Genomic DNA, 16,756 nt, shown 5'->3' on the forward strand with positions numbered 1-16,756 from the left:
TGAAAGTTTCACATTGAAAAGAGGCACATCATTTTTCGTCAAGGAAGTATTTGGTATGCAATTGAACATCAGTGATTCAGCAAACATCAAAAGGTAAATCCTCTGTATCCCAGATGATGATGACTCCTGCCTGTCCAAGCTGATGTCAGCGTTTACTGAGGTTGAACGTCTGCGTGACGACAACAAGTACTACTGTGACATGTGTAGATGCTATGTGGAAGCTGAGAGGTCCCTCCACTATGACCAGCTACCTGAAATCCTGACGCTGCATCTCAAAGCGATTCTCAGCATCATCAGGGTAAACTTGTTATTCATGAGCATAGTGTTTGAACGTCTTATGCTCTCTTTATCTTGCGGGTCAAGTAAGCACCAGCATAACACTACGTTCTGTGACTTTAGGCTGTAGTCTGAAGCCCAGATCTGTAAATTTCTATTCATTCTTATTGAGAAGTAATAGCCTAAGCATAATTACAATCTTCTGAAAATGATGCTTAGAGCCAAGTTCAGTGTATCTCAAAAAGTTTGGCACAGACTGATATTAGCTTCAGTAGCATCAATTACAGACATTAAACATTTAAGTGAACGACCTGTTGTAACATTGATTACCGGAGATTTATGTGGAAAACCCCTGAAGTGTTGATTATGTTTTGTTTCAGTATGTTTGGATGTGTGTCCAAGATCAATGACCATGTCACAATCCCCTTGTCGCTGCCATGCCTTAGGTACAAGTGCCCAAAGCCTTGCTGTCGACCTGATCATAGGTAATAACCTTCTCTCTCCAATCATAATGTATCCTGGGATGTAAAAGTTTTGGGTGCCAAATGCAAACTCACCCAAAAACTTGCATCTGTATTTCAGGTACAACCTCTATGGTATTGTGACACATGCTGGGGTGACGATATCATCTGGCCATTACCTGTCTTATGTCCGTGTTGACTCAGGACCTGTCTCATCTCATCAACCACTTGCCAGTTTCATCAAGACGGAATGGTCTCCGGTAAAGGAAGAAAAGCAAGATGACACAGACGTGGATACTGAACCTTCAACTGTGCAATGGTTTGAGTGTGATGATGAATCTATACGCATTCACTCGGACAAGAATTTTCGGGACTGTCTGACGTCAGAGAACAGTTCACTACTTGGGACACCATATGTCTTGTTCTATCAGCGTGTCAACTAGATCTAGGTCTAATCATTACAACAGTTATGTATGTCAGTTCGTGAACAGGAAACCATCTCTACTTGAGTATTATCAATATTGACTAGCAATCTTTGAAATATGACATTGGACAAACTCTTGCGATTATATTTTCCTAACAAACTTTTATTACAAATATGGTGTCACACAATTAGCCTAGTCTTCTAAAGTGCCGGAATTCACTATGCAGAGTTGCATCCCTTGGCATGCAATAAATCCAGGGTTGTAGGTTCAAATCCCAGTTCTCCCTGATTATGTTAAGATTTGTCACACCCATACTCATGAGTTTCAGTAAAATGATAAATGTCTGAGACCTCTATCACTTGGGCTCTTCTCCCACAGTAAGTTGACTTGCAGTGATATAGCTGGACTACTGTATATAGCAGCTTTAAACCAAACTCTCAGTTGTAGATGTGAGAAACAGACCAGTCCCTTTGTTTACTAGAAATATATTTGTTTTATGATTTGAAATATTTATTATCAGGATGTACATATTGCAACAGCAGGTTAGGTGATGTGTTTTTTTGTTTTATTGTATCTAAATGGAGGTGATAGAGACACATCACCAAAAGTCTGAGCACATACATTCACCATGGCCTTTTTCATATCGTGATCTGAATTCTCTTATTCTATTACAAAGATTTGCACTAGTCAGTTCCATGATCACTTTGTGGAAGTAGGCCCTGATGGAAGTGTGACCGTAATGAGTGACTTATTTAATACTGCATCACCAAGGTACACCTTGCTTTCAGTCAGCTGCCATATAGCTGGAATATTGCTGAGTGCGACGTTAAACAATGACAAACAAACAAAGCTTTCAGTCAGTCATAACGTAAGAAAAATGTTCCTTGTCATTTACAGGTATTATTTAGGGAAATACAAAGCTGACTTACTTCACTGACAGAAAGGTAGATCAGTGACCTTGTGAATATGTGATCACAGCTGAACTTTTGCTCCAGTGTTTGACATCTGTATTGTCAGACTACTTCAATGCCAATTCTGCTGCCGGATTAAAACAGTTATTGTACACTGCTGTGTCAAACAGTAACAACTACTGACTGAATCTCGACCCAGGAGCTGTTTTCCTGGACCTTGCCACCTCATTGCTTCCACATTGCTTGGCCAGTCAGGCATGTTGTAGTTTGACACAAGACGTATTAATAAAATAAATAATGTTTTGGTTTTCATAAGTCAGCATGATCCACATCCTAAACTTGTATCAAACTTGTTTTAGAGGATCCTGCAGATCTAAGAATGAATAAAAAGAACAGGTGACAAAGGAAATGGAAACCTTTTGTTTCTTATTTGTAAAATAACATTATTTCATAAAACATTGTGTTGATCAAGTTGTCAGTATTCCTACACTAAGCCAAACTTTATGATGACTATTTCCAGGTGTGTTGGTGTACATATGACATATTGTATGTTATTTATGACTTTTTCATCTATTATTGAACTTGTATCTGTATATATACATAAATATATAGTGATTGAGTATGTTGGATGAAGGTAATGCCAATCAGCATTCTGCCTGCACCTGAACTATTGAAAGAACAGCTGGGCTTGGAACAGTTGGAAGTCCTGACAAGTCTTCATTCATGTTTTTCCAAAACCCATATAGTGTCTGCCCAAATTTGATGCCATGTACAGGGATGAGAATATAACGCGGAATTTCATAAGGCCAAGGGTAATTTTTGTGAATCGTCTAAATCCGATAGATGCTAAACCCCTGGCTAGTTTTCAGAGTTCATTCTCATCCCTGCATGTAGATCAGTATGGATATTCTAACATACCTATGCATTGTAGCCACACACGTCACCCAATACAGCGTCTAAAACCTTGGGATATTTCAGTGCCTTGGTTTCTGTCAGGGGATGCTTTCATGTTGAGTTCAGAACTTTGCTGCAAAATCTTTACAAAAGTTTCATTTCATTTTAATTTATACTGACATGAATCAAAAAAAGTTCTAAGACATTAACTGTAACCCATGTGTGTACAACCCATTTCTTTTATGGATCTTAAACCCAGGGTGTTGTTGTTCGTCTATGTTAAGGTATGGGAGTTACGGTCACCTTAACACTAAGTTCGCTTTGTACAACGGCACCCTGGTAATTAGCAGCCACATGAAACAGGACTAAGCTGCTGTTGCAAGTTTGTCTATAAGACATGCTTATCTCTACAGACAGAGTTTGCTAAGGCACATAACCATGTGATTCACACTAATTTACTTTTAATCCTGCATTTCAGAAGACTTGTGTGTTACAGATCTCACCAATAAAAATAAAATAAAGATTTTTCCTTATCCTGACTCATGATTATTTGCTTTCTCATCCTCTCTTCCGAACGGTCAAGTGGAAACTTGAATCCTTTCAATTCCCTTGAAGCGAACGTACAATCACTCACCCTCATACCTCCCTTGGTTTCCTGCCAAAACCGGCACGTGACCTCGCCATGTTGGTCCTCTCTCTCTCTATCGCCCTAGCGGACGGTTGGGCAGTCACTTCAGGGTCCTTTCGCGGCTTATAACTTCAAATATTTTGGATATATAGCACAAATTCTACCGTGAATGTGTTTATTAATATGTTATTTATCATATTATTAACAAAATTTGTACAATTCATGTCAAATTAATTCACATATTACTCCGATACGACAACCCGTAGGGCCTTTTACAGGTTAGCGAGGTCTAGAGCCATCAACGAGGCGCTGATGTACGCTTTCAATAATCCTAAGACGGAGGAAGAAAAGATGATCCGGTCTACTCTAGTTGTCCAGCGCAAGGATCAGGAGTTTATCTCCGATCACTTGGCTTCTACATCAGCGGGCATCACTCTTCTACGTCGTCAAGGGTTGCTGAGTTCCTGTACATGGCCAGATGTCTACACCAAGCCTCACCTAAGGAAGCCTTGGGCAGTGCCTACTCTGTTTGACGCCGGCATCAGGCAGTTGTCACGTGAAGTATCTCGAGACTCCAAAGACTTGATGTTGATCAAGTCCGTCCAGACGATGAACACCATGGTGCGTCAATCAACTCAGCGTAGTCATACGTAGTCAGCGTGGTATACAGAGAGCCAAAGGGAAGAAGTTCCCAGCTACACGTGGCGGCAACATGGGATCCTTTCGTCGTCCCCGTAATAATAGAAGTTACTCAGGCCGAGGACGGGCCTCCAGCGGCGGCAGGAGATCCCATTACTGAAGGGCAGGTTCTGAGCGACTGGTCGCTTCCAGCCCCAGCCGTTCCTGTAAAACCGTCATCTGTGGATGGACGTCTGGGTCTATACTGGGAAAATTGGAGAGTACTACAGGACGACTATGTCACAGAAGTCTTACGAGAGGGCTACAGCATACAGTTACAGTCGACGCCACTGTTGACATGTTAACCGTTGGTCTTCAAGTATCCTCAGCTACAGCGAGACAAGCTCATCGAGGCTATCGAGATGTTGGTGGCAAAAGGTGCTGTAGAAGTCGTCGATGGGCTGGCTGGTGAATCATCAGAAGTCGGAGTTGGAACCGACCCAAGATCTACAGTTCTTAGGCATCAGATTCCTGACGTCGGAAAATCGCATCCTGGTTCCAGACAACCGATGGCAGAACATCCAATCGTGCATACCAGACGCCCTCAACACTCCACTAGATTTGAGAACGTGGCAGCAAATCTTGGGTCTACTGACGTCGGCACAGGCTCTCACCCGCAGAGGAAGATTGCAACTTCGTCCGCTACAGAGGTTCCTGATAGCTCATCTAGACAATGTCCAGAAGTTCGCCATCCCACAGCATCTAAAGCAATTCCTGCTTTGGTGGACAGTAAGGTCGAATGTCTGCGGCGGAACCTATTTGAGAGAGCCAAATTACAACAGTCATCTCTACGTGGATGCGTCCCTCCAAGGCTGGGGGGCACATCTCAACGACGAAGTTACAGCAGGGCGGTGGTCACAAACAGAGAACGGTCTGCACATCAATCAGCTAGAACTGAAAGCAGTAATAGAAGCAGTACTACATTGGGCGCCGCAGTTAAAAGATCAGGTACTGATGATACACACAGATTACTCCACGGTGGCATTTTACATAAATTTGCAAGGGTCCACGAGATCAGCGCCTCTGCTTCAACTGACGTTCCAGCTGTTCAACATCACAGACGAAATCAACCTGAAGATGAGGGCTTGCCACATCCCAGGGGCAAAGAACGTCCTAGCAGACGCTCTATCCAAACCAGTACGGCCGTCTCCCACAGAGTGGAAGTTACATCCGGGGGCGTTCCAGTGGATAACAGCCCAACTCGGCTGCCCTCTCATCGATCTGTTTGCGACCAGTTTCAACAATCAGGTGACAACCTTCGTCTCGCCAGTGCCAGACCTGCTGGCATGGGCTGTCGACGACTTAGCCATATCATGGGAAGGAATGAAGGCTTACGCCTTCCCTCCACCGATCCTGCTACCACAAGTACTACGCAAGATCAGCCGGACGAGGGTCCTACAACTGACTTTGGTAGCGCCTTACTGGCCAGCGAGACTATGGTTCCCAGACCTCATAGATCATCACGGCGAACCAGTGCTACGACTTCCAGATTGGCCGAATCTACTCGTCCATCCTCACACCAAGCAGCGTCACGGCAACCCAAAAGCATCCCAGTTACACATATGGAGCATATCACATACTGCTTAAAGAGTCGAGGATACTCCACTAGAGTAGCCAAGGCAGTAACCTTGGCTCTACATAGGTCAGTTTGAACAGTATGCTGTTCGACAAGGGTTCACGGCCAGAAGAGCGACTAATCCACAAGTAGCAGATTACTTGTGTCATTTGAGGTCCACTAGACATCTGAAGGGTTCCACATTGTCTACTTACCTTGCGGCAATAAGCTCAGTCATCACCATGAAGACAGGGGTGAAGTTGACCAAGGTGCCTGAACTTGTAGCCTTGCTGAGATCTTTCAAGTTAGAAGATCAACAACAGAAGTTCAGGGCACCAGCTTGGGACCTCAACATAGTACTACAGCACCTCATCAGTGAGGTATATGAGCCGCTGACACAGACGACATTTGAGTTATTAACTCAAAAGACGATATTCCTCCTCGCCTCGGCTACTACAGCTCGGATGTCAGAGATACACGCCCTTGACTTCAACCGTACGAGATTCGACACGGGAAGAAGGGAAGCAGTCCATCTAGGCCTTAGAGGGGCTTTATAGCCAAGAACCAGCTACCGGGACAACCAGGTCGTCAATTTTACGTTCCGGCATTATCAACCATACTGGGTCCACAGGACATTCAAGATCTATCATTATGCCCGGTCAGAGCGCTGAAAATCTACTTGCAGAGATCTGCTACGAGAAGGAGGAAGTTCAAGCGTCTATTTATCCCACTATCACCCGCTACGATGGTGGAAGTCTCCCGTACTACGGTCTCCTTTTGGATCAGAGCGGTGATCCTAAGAGCCTACAAAGCAGCAGGGTTAGAGCCTCCAAGAGCATCTAACCCACATGAAGTAAGAGCGTTGGCCTCGACACTCACCCTACGTGGAAATTGCTCAATATCATCTATAATGGAAAGCTGCTTTTGGAAGTCAGACACTGTCTTCGCTAACCACTACCTGAGAGACATCTCCATGAAAGATGTATCTGGAATACGTCAATCCGGCCCTCTAATCGTAGCGCAGCAACTCACTATGTCACCCTTGTCACGCAGTCTCGTTGACGCCAGGCAACTGTTCCATTTAGAGTCCATGTTCCCCTGTCTTACAAGATAAGTCAGCGCATGAGTGATACGCAGACTCAGTTATGGTGATGTTCTTGCCTTAACAGATGGGTCGGGATACCAGTTTCGGTAATGTTCTTACCGCAAACATATTGGGTCGTTGCAGAATATCTAGACAACAAGGCGTCTAGTATACTAAAGCCACAAAACCTAGGTTTACTTCTAATACGTATGTATAAGAAGGTGGTCCCCCAATTAGCATCAAGAAGATATTGAAGTTAACCACAGAAGAAGAAATTTCCCAGGGGGTAAATCAAGCGAACGCTGACGTGAATACAATCATGCAGGGAATCCCGTAGGTGGCTGACCCACCATCTTTCCATTGGATTCAGTAAGCAAATAATCATGAGTCAGGATAAGGAAAAATATGTAATTTTTATGATAAAATTAATATTTTATACTTATCCTGACTCATGAGATGAAGCCCTCCCAACCGTACCCTCTCACCACACGGGTTTCCCTGTAGACCTGTGTGGGGCATATAACGGAGAGAGTGAGGACCAAAGCATGGCGTGGTCACCTGCCGGTTTGGGCGGGAAACCAAGGGAGGTAATTGAGGGTTAGTGATTGTACGTTCCCTTCAAGGGAATTGAAAGGATTCAAGTTTCCACTTGACCGTTCGGAAGAGAGGATGAGAAAGCAAATAATCATGAGTCAGGATAAGTATAAAATATTAATTTTATCATAAAAATTACATTATTTTTACAGTATGATATTCTTTTTTTCAAACATTATTTAATTACTTGTTAATTACCATATTTAATCTTGGCTATGACTTTCATACACTCTTTCACTATTTGGATGTATGTAAATTCCTAGAATCCACCCTCTTTCTGAGGACCTCCCCTTTGTGTATTAAATTTCTGGTGAAATCTCTTCAGCCAAGGAAGTTTCAAACTGCATTTTTATGTCAAAGTTCAAAGTCACCCGTGACATGTAACATTAGTATCTTACTTTCTTTTGAATCTGGTGCAAGTATCATTTCACTACAGTGTATATATTTCATGTAGATCTAAGGAATTCTTTTGGCTCATGTAATGTGAAGGTCAAAGGTCAACATCAAAGGTCAAGGTCACAAGACCAATGCCATGTTCAGGATGGGGCCTTGCTTTGGGAAAGGCTTGGTAAATATGAAAGGGCAAAGTCAGCATTCAGTTTCTTGTAAAACATGGTTATAACATTGTCACTGACAGTCACTCTCACACTTTGTCAAGTGTAATTGGTGGGTCCTCCATTTTTGCGAGTAACACCTCTCAATAAAATATGAATCACCCAAGCTCTTTAAAAATATAACAGTATATGTTAACTTGCATGGCCCAAACTCTGTAAAGACAGAAGGGTACATATTTATTTGCAAGACTCACATGTTTATTGTGTGACCCAAGCTCTGTAAAGATACAAGGGTACATGTTTACTTGCATGACCCAAGCTCTGTAAAGATACAAGGGTACATATTTATTTGCAATACCCACATGTTTATTGTGTGACCCAAGCTCTGTAAAGATACAAGGGTACATATTTATTTGCAAGACCCACATGTTTATTTTCGTGACCCAAGCTCTGTAAAGATACAAGGGTACATGTTAATTTGCAAGACCCACGTGTTTATTTGCGTGAAACAAACTCTCTAACCATACATGGCTCTGTAAAGATGCAGGTGTACATGTTTGTTTGCATGACCCAGGCTCTGTAGAGATACAAGGGTACATGTTTATTTGCAAGACACACATATTTATTTGTGTGACCCAAGCTCAGTAAAGGTACAGGTGTACATGTTTACTTGCATGACCCAAGCTCTGTAAAGGTACAGAGAGTGGCTGACATATATGTTGGTGTTAGTAGATGATGTATGGAGAGCCTAATGTGATGCCTGTCTCTCATGTGGTGAACACTGCCACTGTTTCCCTTTACCTCTTCTAGATGACTGTTGTACTTTTATTGTTGTTGTGTACAGTTGATACATACTCATTGTGTAAGGCTATAAAATTTGTTACAGAAGAACTTGTTTTCAAAAGGCAAGTGTCCATATTGTCACTGTCCATGAATGAACATTTTTAGTGTGTATTTACAAAGCAATATTCTGCCAGTAATTATTTGCACAATATAAATTTGAAGTAAATTATGAACGATCAAATCTCTCTGATGTTTTGTGTTTCAGTCTATTCAAAAACTTCTTTTCAATTTCATGCTTTAATTAGAATGTTTATGTCCATATTTTGAAGTCTGGATGTAATGATTTTGAACATTGTCATTTCAGTTGATGTATTGCTCTACCTCTGGACTGTTGTCTTGTATTCTGTTGTCAGACCGTGTATGTCAGTGGCCTTCATGTAGTGCGGAAAGTCACAAGAACATTGATAGTGGATTTACTGTAGTGAAGGCTGGTAAAAGGATATAGCTTCCCTCCATGTCCTCCATAACTACTCATTCCCATCTTTTTAACTATTTATGACGGAAACACCTGTTGTTGGGTAATCATGCCATTTCTCGATTGTCATCACAGTAAGACATGTAAAATATTTGCTTTCCATATCTGAAATTGATATTTCTGTTATATAAAGAAGTCTGTAGTTTGGGGCTGAGATCTTTACAGTTTGTCAGGGTGCGTTCCAAGGAGTTCCTTTTCTCCCATTAAATGACAACTACCTTGTACCACTAGTTTTTAACACAAAGACTTGCAATGCACAAAACATCTTCTTAATCTGGATATTTCATATACTTTTGAAACAAGATTTTGTTTATTTCAGTGAGAATAGTCATTTTTGTTTAGTAGCTGGGTAACAATTTTAAACTATTAGCAATACCGACATTCAGTGTGATCTTGTAGACAATGGGTACAAACTGCCCTTTCTCAGTCGTACAACCAGGTACTGATGTATTGTAGTACATATTCTCAGTCATTCCGTTTGACAACATGGAATTTAAAACAAGTGGCATCCACTTTGTTGTGGCATGTTGTGAAAAAAATTATGGCTTCATTGCCAGTCTAAGTAAACTTTAGGCTCAGTATTATTCGTTACACTGCTATACTGAGTCTAACAAAACCTTGTGGAAGGTCGCGTCAGGTAACCTTTGAGCGACCTATGACCGTCCAATCAAATGCGAGACCACCGAACGGATTTAACCAATCAGACAACGGCTACTATTTAGGGTTTAGCGGGACTTACAAAATGGATTTTCTCTTCCCCGGTCGCCAACACTGATCTCATAACAAATGAAAACCCGCATAAAACCGTATTATATGACCTGCAGAATATACGCTTTAGGGTTTCTGTTGACGTGGCTATCATTAGCTAATATTTCCACAAGCTGACATCCTTGAATACTGACAAAACGCTTTTCTCAGCGACTGTTTACTCACTCTTGTGGCGTGCTCCATGTGCATCACTCAGAAGCGATCGTACGGAAAATAGCATTCGGAATCGTTCGGGTACAAAAAAAAATTGAGGTAAAAGTTCAAAAGGTATGTGCGAATGTCAACTTTCGCGATTTGGTAAGCTGTGTTCTGATTGGTCCATTGACAAGGTCAGCTGATGCGACCTTCCACAAGGTTTTGTTAGACTCCGTATAGCAGTGTAACGAAAAATACTGAGCCTAAGTTTACTTAGACTGGCTTCATTGCTTAAGGTGAAATTAGGAGCTTCTGGCTATAAGGCATGATGTGTTCAGGTGAGAGGCCTACGTGTGATTTCTAGTTGTCAACATTTGAAGGTTGTAGTCAGTATAGTACTGTATAGTTTAAAGCTCTTACTGTTGTGAGGAGTGCCAGGAAAGCAGTACTGAGGTCACTGAATGTGCTCAACTGTCAATTACGATTATGTGATAATCCCAAATTTTATGATAATAAACATACATCAAACATCACTTTGCTGCTGTTATTCACCTAAATACTTGACATGGGATTTAATGTCAAGTTCAAAATTTTTACAGGACGTCAGATAGTATATAAATATACAATTTATATTAAAATTTTGAATTATATAGCAAAATGCATGTACATGTGTGATTGCATGCATGATTATCATGTTTGTAGTGCTACCTGATTGAGATAGCATTTAGCTGTTATAACAAGAATGCCCCTCTCAGGTAGTATATTGACCAATCTGTTTCATCCGCATGAGTGTTAACCCCATTTCTGGTGTCCCCCGCCGTGGTATTGCTGGAATATTGCTAAAAGTGGCGTAAAACTAAAATCACTCGCTCATCCGCATGACGCAGAGTGCCAGGCAGGGTAACAACAAGTACCATCTTTTTGTATGCACAAAAATTGAAGAGTTCAGAAATTGTTTCATCTGAACTGTCAAGACCCATGAAGATGCGGGATTGATCTTCAGTAACCCATGCTTGTCATACGAAGCGACTAACAGGATCAGGTGGTCTGACTCACTGACTTGGTTGACACATGCCGCCGTATCCCACTTGTGTAGGTCGATGCTCATGCTGTTGATCACTATATTGTCTGGTCCAGACCACGGCCATATACCCGGTAGCTGGAATATTGTGAAGGGTGGCGTAAAACTAAACTCACTCACTCACTCTGAACTGTCAACTATGAGGTCAATCCGACCTTCAGATCGTGATGACACAATGAACCTTTCAAGCCTTCTTTGTTTCCACAAGCATTTCCTACTGCAGACACAATCCAGAGTTACTCAAGAACACACTGTATGAAACATTACAAGACAACATACTAAATAAAATTATTTATTTCTCACTCCAGTCAGTCTATACATACACTCGAGTACCATAAACACTTAACAGTGGTCAACACTAACGCCTTAACAGTCAATGTTTTAAAGAGTCTTGAGATGACATCATGGAACAGATCCAATAACATGATGTGTCACATTGAGATGATCCAAATTTTCCGGTAGCCCTTCACATTCACACAGCCTCTCATTGTTCAAGGTGGAGCAGATGAGTTGTCTAGGAACCACTGAAAAACAAAAAAAGATGCTCAGATAACTTAAAGGACGCAAAACATTTTCATAATCACAGCATGTACATGTTTCTGGTGATCTCTTCTCACAGCTTTTTGAAAATGCTCAAACTTTAACGATATTATATGACTACATGACTGATCAGACTTATCCTTTAAGCTATAAATGGCTACCAATATGTTTGTATCAGAAAATATAGAGGGTCTTTGTCTCCCTCAATCTAGGTATGTTACATAAGCTAAAAACATATTTGTAAAGGAACCAGATTTAAACCAATGACCATAGGAACATGACATGCCCCATCTGAACAGCACATCATCATGGACTACTGTGGCCCCAGGTTGGTATGATCGAAAGAGTAGTGAAAAGCCTCTGAACATGACTATTATCTGTAGTAATGTATTGGGTTGGTTTGTGTTTAACGTCACACTAAACAATATGATGGCGGTATGTAAATAATCGAGTCTGGACCGGTCAGTCCAGTGATCAACATCATGAGCATCGATCTACACAACTGGGATCCAATGACATGTGCCAACCAAGTCAGCAAGCCTGACCACCCAATCCTGTTAGTCGCCTCTTACAACAGGCATGGTTTGCTGAAGACCAATCCAACCCAGATCTTCACGAGTCGGTAATGTATTGTGACTATGGCTGTACTTACACAATGATGTTGTTGATGGGGATGTGGATCAACTTTACGAAGAATCCAATGAAGCCCATGATGCAAAATCCTATTGCTGTGGCAATTGCGATCTTTTGGAATTCTGAAAACAGGTTCACAGAATATTTATGACTCATGACCCAGTCTAATCACAACCTTATGATATTTTTCATATATATTTTCAAATCTTCCAATATCGGAAATTATTTTATCTTTGCTTACATAAGTTCATAACCATAAGCAGCTAAAACAAAAATGTTTTCCAAAAAGGACATTGGGCTTTTGAAAGAAGGTTTGAATGTAAAGCATTATGTCAATGATATCTCTAAAAGAACTTTGAAAATATAATGATATTGACTTGTTAATAAGGTCTATTCAAGTCTTTTTGGTTTTACTATCATCATGTTTAGAAACACAACATTTGCCACATACCTTTTCTGTCAGGCTTTGTACATCTTTTCACAAGCCTGAGAGAATCCTTGGCAAACTGTTTGCCAGGTTCAACCCATTGCATAACCTGATCCATGGTTTCTGAAATTAACATTGAAGGTACTATTAGACATGATTGACTGAACAAAGTCAATTAGATATAAGGACAACAATTACAGGTGCAGTCATGGACTTTCTTTGCCATTCAGTAGTATCTAAAAAAAACACCCAGATATGAAATGTGTTAAATAGGCAAGACTACCCCAACTCTGGATCCTTGAATGAAGATAATGTCTGTCAGACATATTCAACAGATCTCCAGATCTTAGTCTCAGTACTATTCGTTACTACTCAGTATAGTAGGGTCACGAATAATACTGAGGCTATGTTTACTTAGACTGATGGTACACTGGAAGCAGTACTATACACAAGTATATTGTCATATTGATTATATAGTAGTGTTTATTTAGAAATAAGATCATGCAATATGTGTAACAATTTCTCACTTCCAATATGTTATCTAAATCCAAATCAACAGTCTACTATTAGGCCTCTAACTGTTACATATTGGCTTATGAGTATTAGATATGTAACAGTAAGTAAATTTCATCATCATAGTTGCAGCTCCAGTGAATCTGAACTTTTATGATAACGTTAACGCATCGCACACCAACAATATGGTGAAGCGAAATACTAAAAAAAGCAAAACACATTGTGTATCACAACAGACGGACTGGCAGTCTGAGATGCGAGATGAAATACAGATCAAGCTGACAACTGTACCAGTGCTTGTGACACGTCACACAAACTGGGCATACGCTTACATTAAATACACACAACTAAATAATCTACATAATCTGTTTTAACGAAAACATCAACATTGAAGGACATTGTAGCAAACAGAAAACATTTTAATAAATCAGTATTCAACTCACCTTGTAAATATTTCAAGTAGTTCTACCGGCCGTGTTAAATTTTCTGACTGATATAGCTACCGGAAGTGACGGAAAGAAAGAGTGACGTCTTGACACATACGATCTGATTGGCCAAACGGAAATGTGCTCGATTTTACATTGGTCGAAGCAGGTGCGTGTCAGTTCATTTCGGCGTGTGAACAGTTATCTCCCTTTGTAAGATCCAATACGCTCTCTCGTCAGGGTTCACGTGAGCAAAGTCGAACTGACAATCTTACCCCATCATCCAAGTGCATTTTGATTCAGTTGGTCACTACAATCAGGGAGACTATATAATATATGTTGTAGAGTATCCCTGCTACAATGAAACAGTTGCAGATAAACCTATGATATATTTTAAAAGCCTCAGAAAATAGATGACTAAAACTTGATCAATTCGAAAATGACAATGCATTTATGAAATGTTTCTTTCTAATGACACGTGTCACAAAGGGTCCATTATTTATTATTCTCACAATGCGATCTCATAAACGTGATCGTCACTTTGCTTGAGGTTATAGACAGTATCTACATATTGAATACCCAGAGGCGAAATTGCTCACCACTTGATTGTCTGTATTGCATAACAGCCAATGATATATGGGGTGGACGCACCACTAATCCGAATATACTACAGTCGAACTTCACAGCTACTCTTCCTGGTGATGTAACCGAATGTCAACCCTCACCGTTGTAATTGAATATGCGAGGATTTTCAGTAAAATGCATGAACTGACAGGTGCCCTTGTTTCAGATCTCTCTAAAAAGCGAAATATTTAGTTAATTTTGCACGAACTGTGCATCATGAAATAAGTAAATATCATTTTGATATGTATTCAGTACTAATAACAATTAAACTATCAAGAACTTCTATCTAACCCAGCCGTTACTAATCAAAGTCGAAAGTACATTGTGAACATGTTTTTAAACAGACATATTGCTTTAAGTCTTCCTTGAATATGTATGCAATATTAAATCATATTTGCACATGTGACTACGACATGTTTAACTTTAAATTATCCGCGAGCTCAAGAGACCATATTGCTGAATAAAGTATTGTCTCATTCATAGCAATTACATATTTAATAAATTAGAAGTTACTATGGATAATCAACTTCTTTATTGCAACTGCAGTGACATTTCGGTGTAGATAAAACACGATTTCAATCATTATTCTATATATGCTATATATTCATATGGCAAACCAACGGTGTTTAAGTCTACAGGTAAACGTCACAACTGTTCAAATATTACAAATGCAGGGATGATGAACACCCTTACTATCTTGCCATTAGTTGCAAACATCCATATCAACTCAAAGCTCGTATTGTATACTCGTCTAGATATAAGGAACATGTTGCTGTTGTTGATGCTTGACTGTAATTCGTTCTTGAAATGACTTGGAGAAAAGTCAGTCATTAACATCTGATGACTGTCCAGCTCAGTATTAGCAGGGATAATCTACAGCATATTTTATTCTCCCTGGTGTTAGAGAGCTTGTCGTTCACCAACTACATGTATAACCGCATCGGCGGATCCAAGGGGAAGAGTGAAACTTCCTGGATACTCCTGGAGAGGTCGGCAGGTAGTCTGTCTCACAGTCCCTGAACCACAGTATTTTCCCTATTGCCAAGCCCTCTCTGCAAGGCTAAAGTAGTAAATGAAGCAAGTCTAGATTTCTTCAGGTTCTGAATCTCTGGTCTCCATGGGCTCCTTTTCAATTTATATGGGTTTGTTTGTTACTGTCAAAATTATATATATTCAGAGACTAAGCGTTAGTCTACCTGGTCTTGGCCATTGGCCACATGTCTTGTATTTTGGTCAACTTCAGCTTTGAGGGAAACCTAACAACTGACTTGAGATGCAAACTAACTGATGTAACAGTATAATAACATCCTTCTCCATCAATGACCAGAAGGTTGAAACTGTGAAACCGTACTTGGAACTATTATTGACATCTCAAGATAAAGTTGCTGTGATCCAAAGTCAATGCTAGAATGCTTGCTTATTTACGTGTGCGTGTGCGCGCATTCATATACATGCTATTATGAAATAGTTCCTTCACTTTAGTGAATTTGGTGTATCTAACTTGTAAAAATTCCACTAAATTAAAAACCCTACGTTTCCTAGTTCCTAATAATGGCCTCAACGGAAAGGTACATGTGAGTGTGTGAGTGAGGTGGTTTAACACCGCCTTGAAAGGTAGCCCAGGTAGGTGATTGCGTGCCAGCTTGAGGTGTAAGGAAAACTCGATCATGCTTCTAAAGACGTTTACAACTTTGGTTGAACCCACATGCTGACACTGAAGGAAACATAAAAGGGACCAACTAAGATTCGAACTCACAGTCATGAGTTTCTGGTATGCCCAAGGGACACAACTCTTGACAGCGAGGACAGAACTATGTCCAGCAAGGTAGCTATACTACTACTATCAAGGTATCTTAGCTAGTATGGACATAGTATGGCTCATTGGAAAGCCCATTGCACCTACTTTTACATAAGCTCTGGTGTGGTTACCAGACATGCTCCAGTGTTTTTAAAAACAACATGTCATGTGACCCCACCCAGGCCAAAAATATATAATTACGACCTTTAATTTAGATTTTAAGTTTCCATCATATGATATATGGCTTTAAGGCATCTTTTGAATTGTTTATAATTAATTAAATGACTGAAAGGCAATAAATGCAGATAAACACCTGAAAATAATATTTTTGGGTAAACTCAGCTTTTTTAAAAATTTACAAATCAATTTTCATGTAACACACATCAGCCCATCAGCAGGTGCTAAATTCCAGACTCTTTATTGACCAATCACAA

At 40.4% G+C, this 16,756-nt stretch overlaps 2 protein-coding genes across 2 annotated transcripts in view; both read left to right on the forward strand.

Moving 5' to 3' along the window:
- The window catches only part of LOC124278639 (ubiquitin carboxyl-terminal hydrolase 1-like), a 32,852-nt gene extending 24,546 nt beyond the window's left edge, over positions 1-8,306 (forward strand). The window contains 4 exon segments of the mRNA XM_046714405.1: positions 114-274; positions 276-298; positions 657-761; positions 859-8,306. Coding sequence (XP_046570361.1) covers positions 114-274; positions 276-298; positions 657-761; positions 859-1,180 — 611 coding nt within the window. The 3' untranslated portion in view covers positions 1,181-8,306.
- Positions 4,670-5,860, forward strand: LOC124278679. The gene has a single exon (XM_046714450.1). It carries the CDS (start codon positions 4,670-4,672, stop codon positions 5,858-5,860), a length of 1,191 nt encoding a protein of 396 aa, XP_046570406.1.
- Positions 8,307-16,756: the final 8,450 nt, after the last annotated feature.

Source organism: Haliotis rubra, unplaced genomic scaffold (genome assembly GCF_003918875.1).
Source record: "Haliotis rubra isolate DU_JTF1 unplaced genomic scaffold, ASM391887v1 Scf24, whole genome shotgun sequence".
Taxonomy (NCBI): domain Eukaryota; kingdom Metazoa; phylum Mollusca; class Gastropoda; order Lepetellida; family Haliotidae; genus Haliotis; species Haliotis rubra.

What these genes read in the sequence shown, in the direction of transcription:
- LOC124278679 (XM_046714450.1), top strand. Translation starts at nt 4,670, where the DNA reads ATGGGCTGGCTGGTGAATCATCAGAAGTCGGAGTTGGAACCGACCCAA.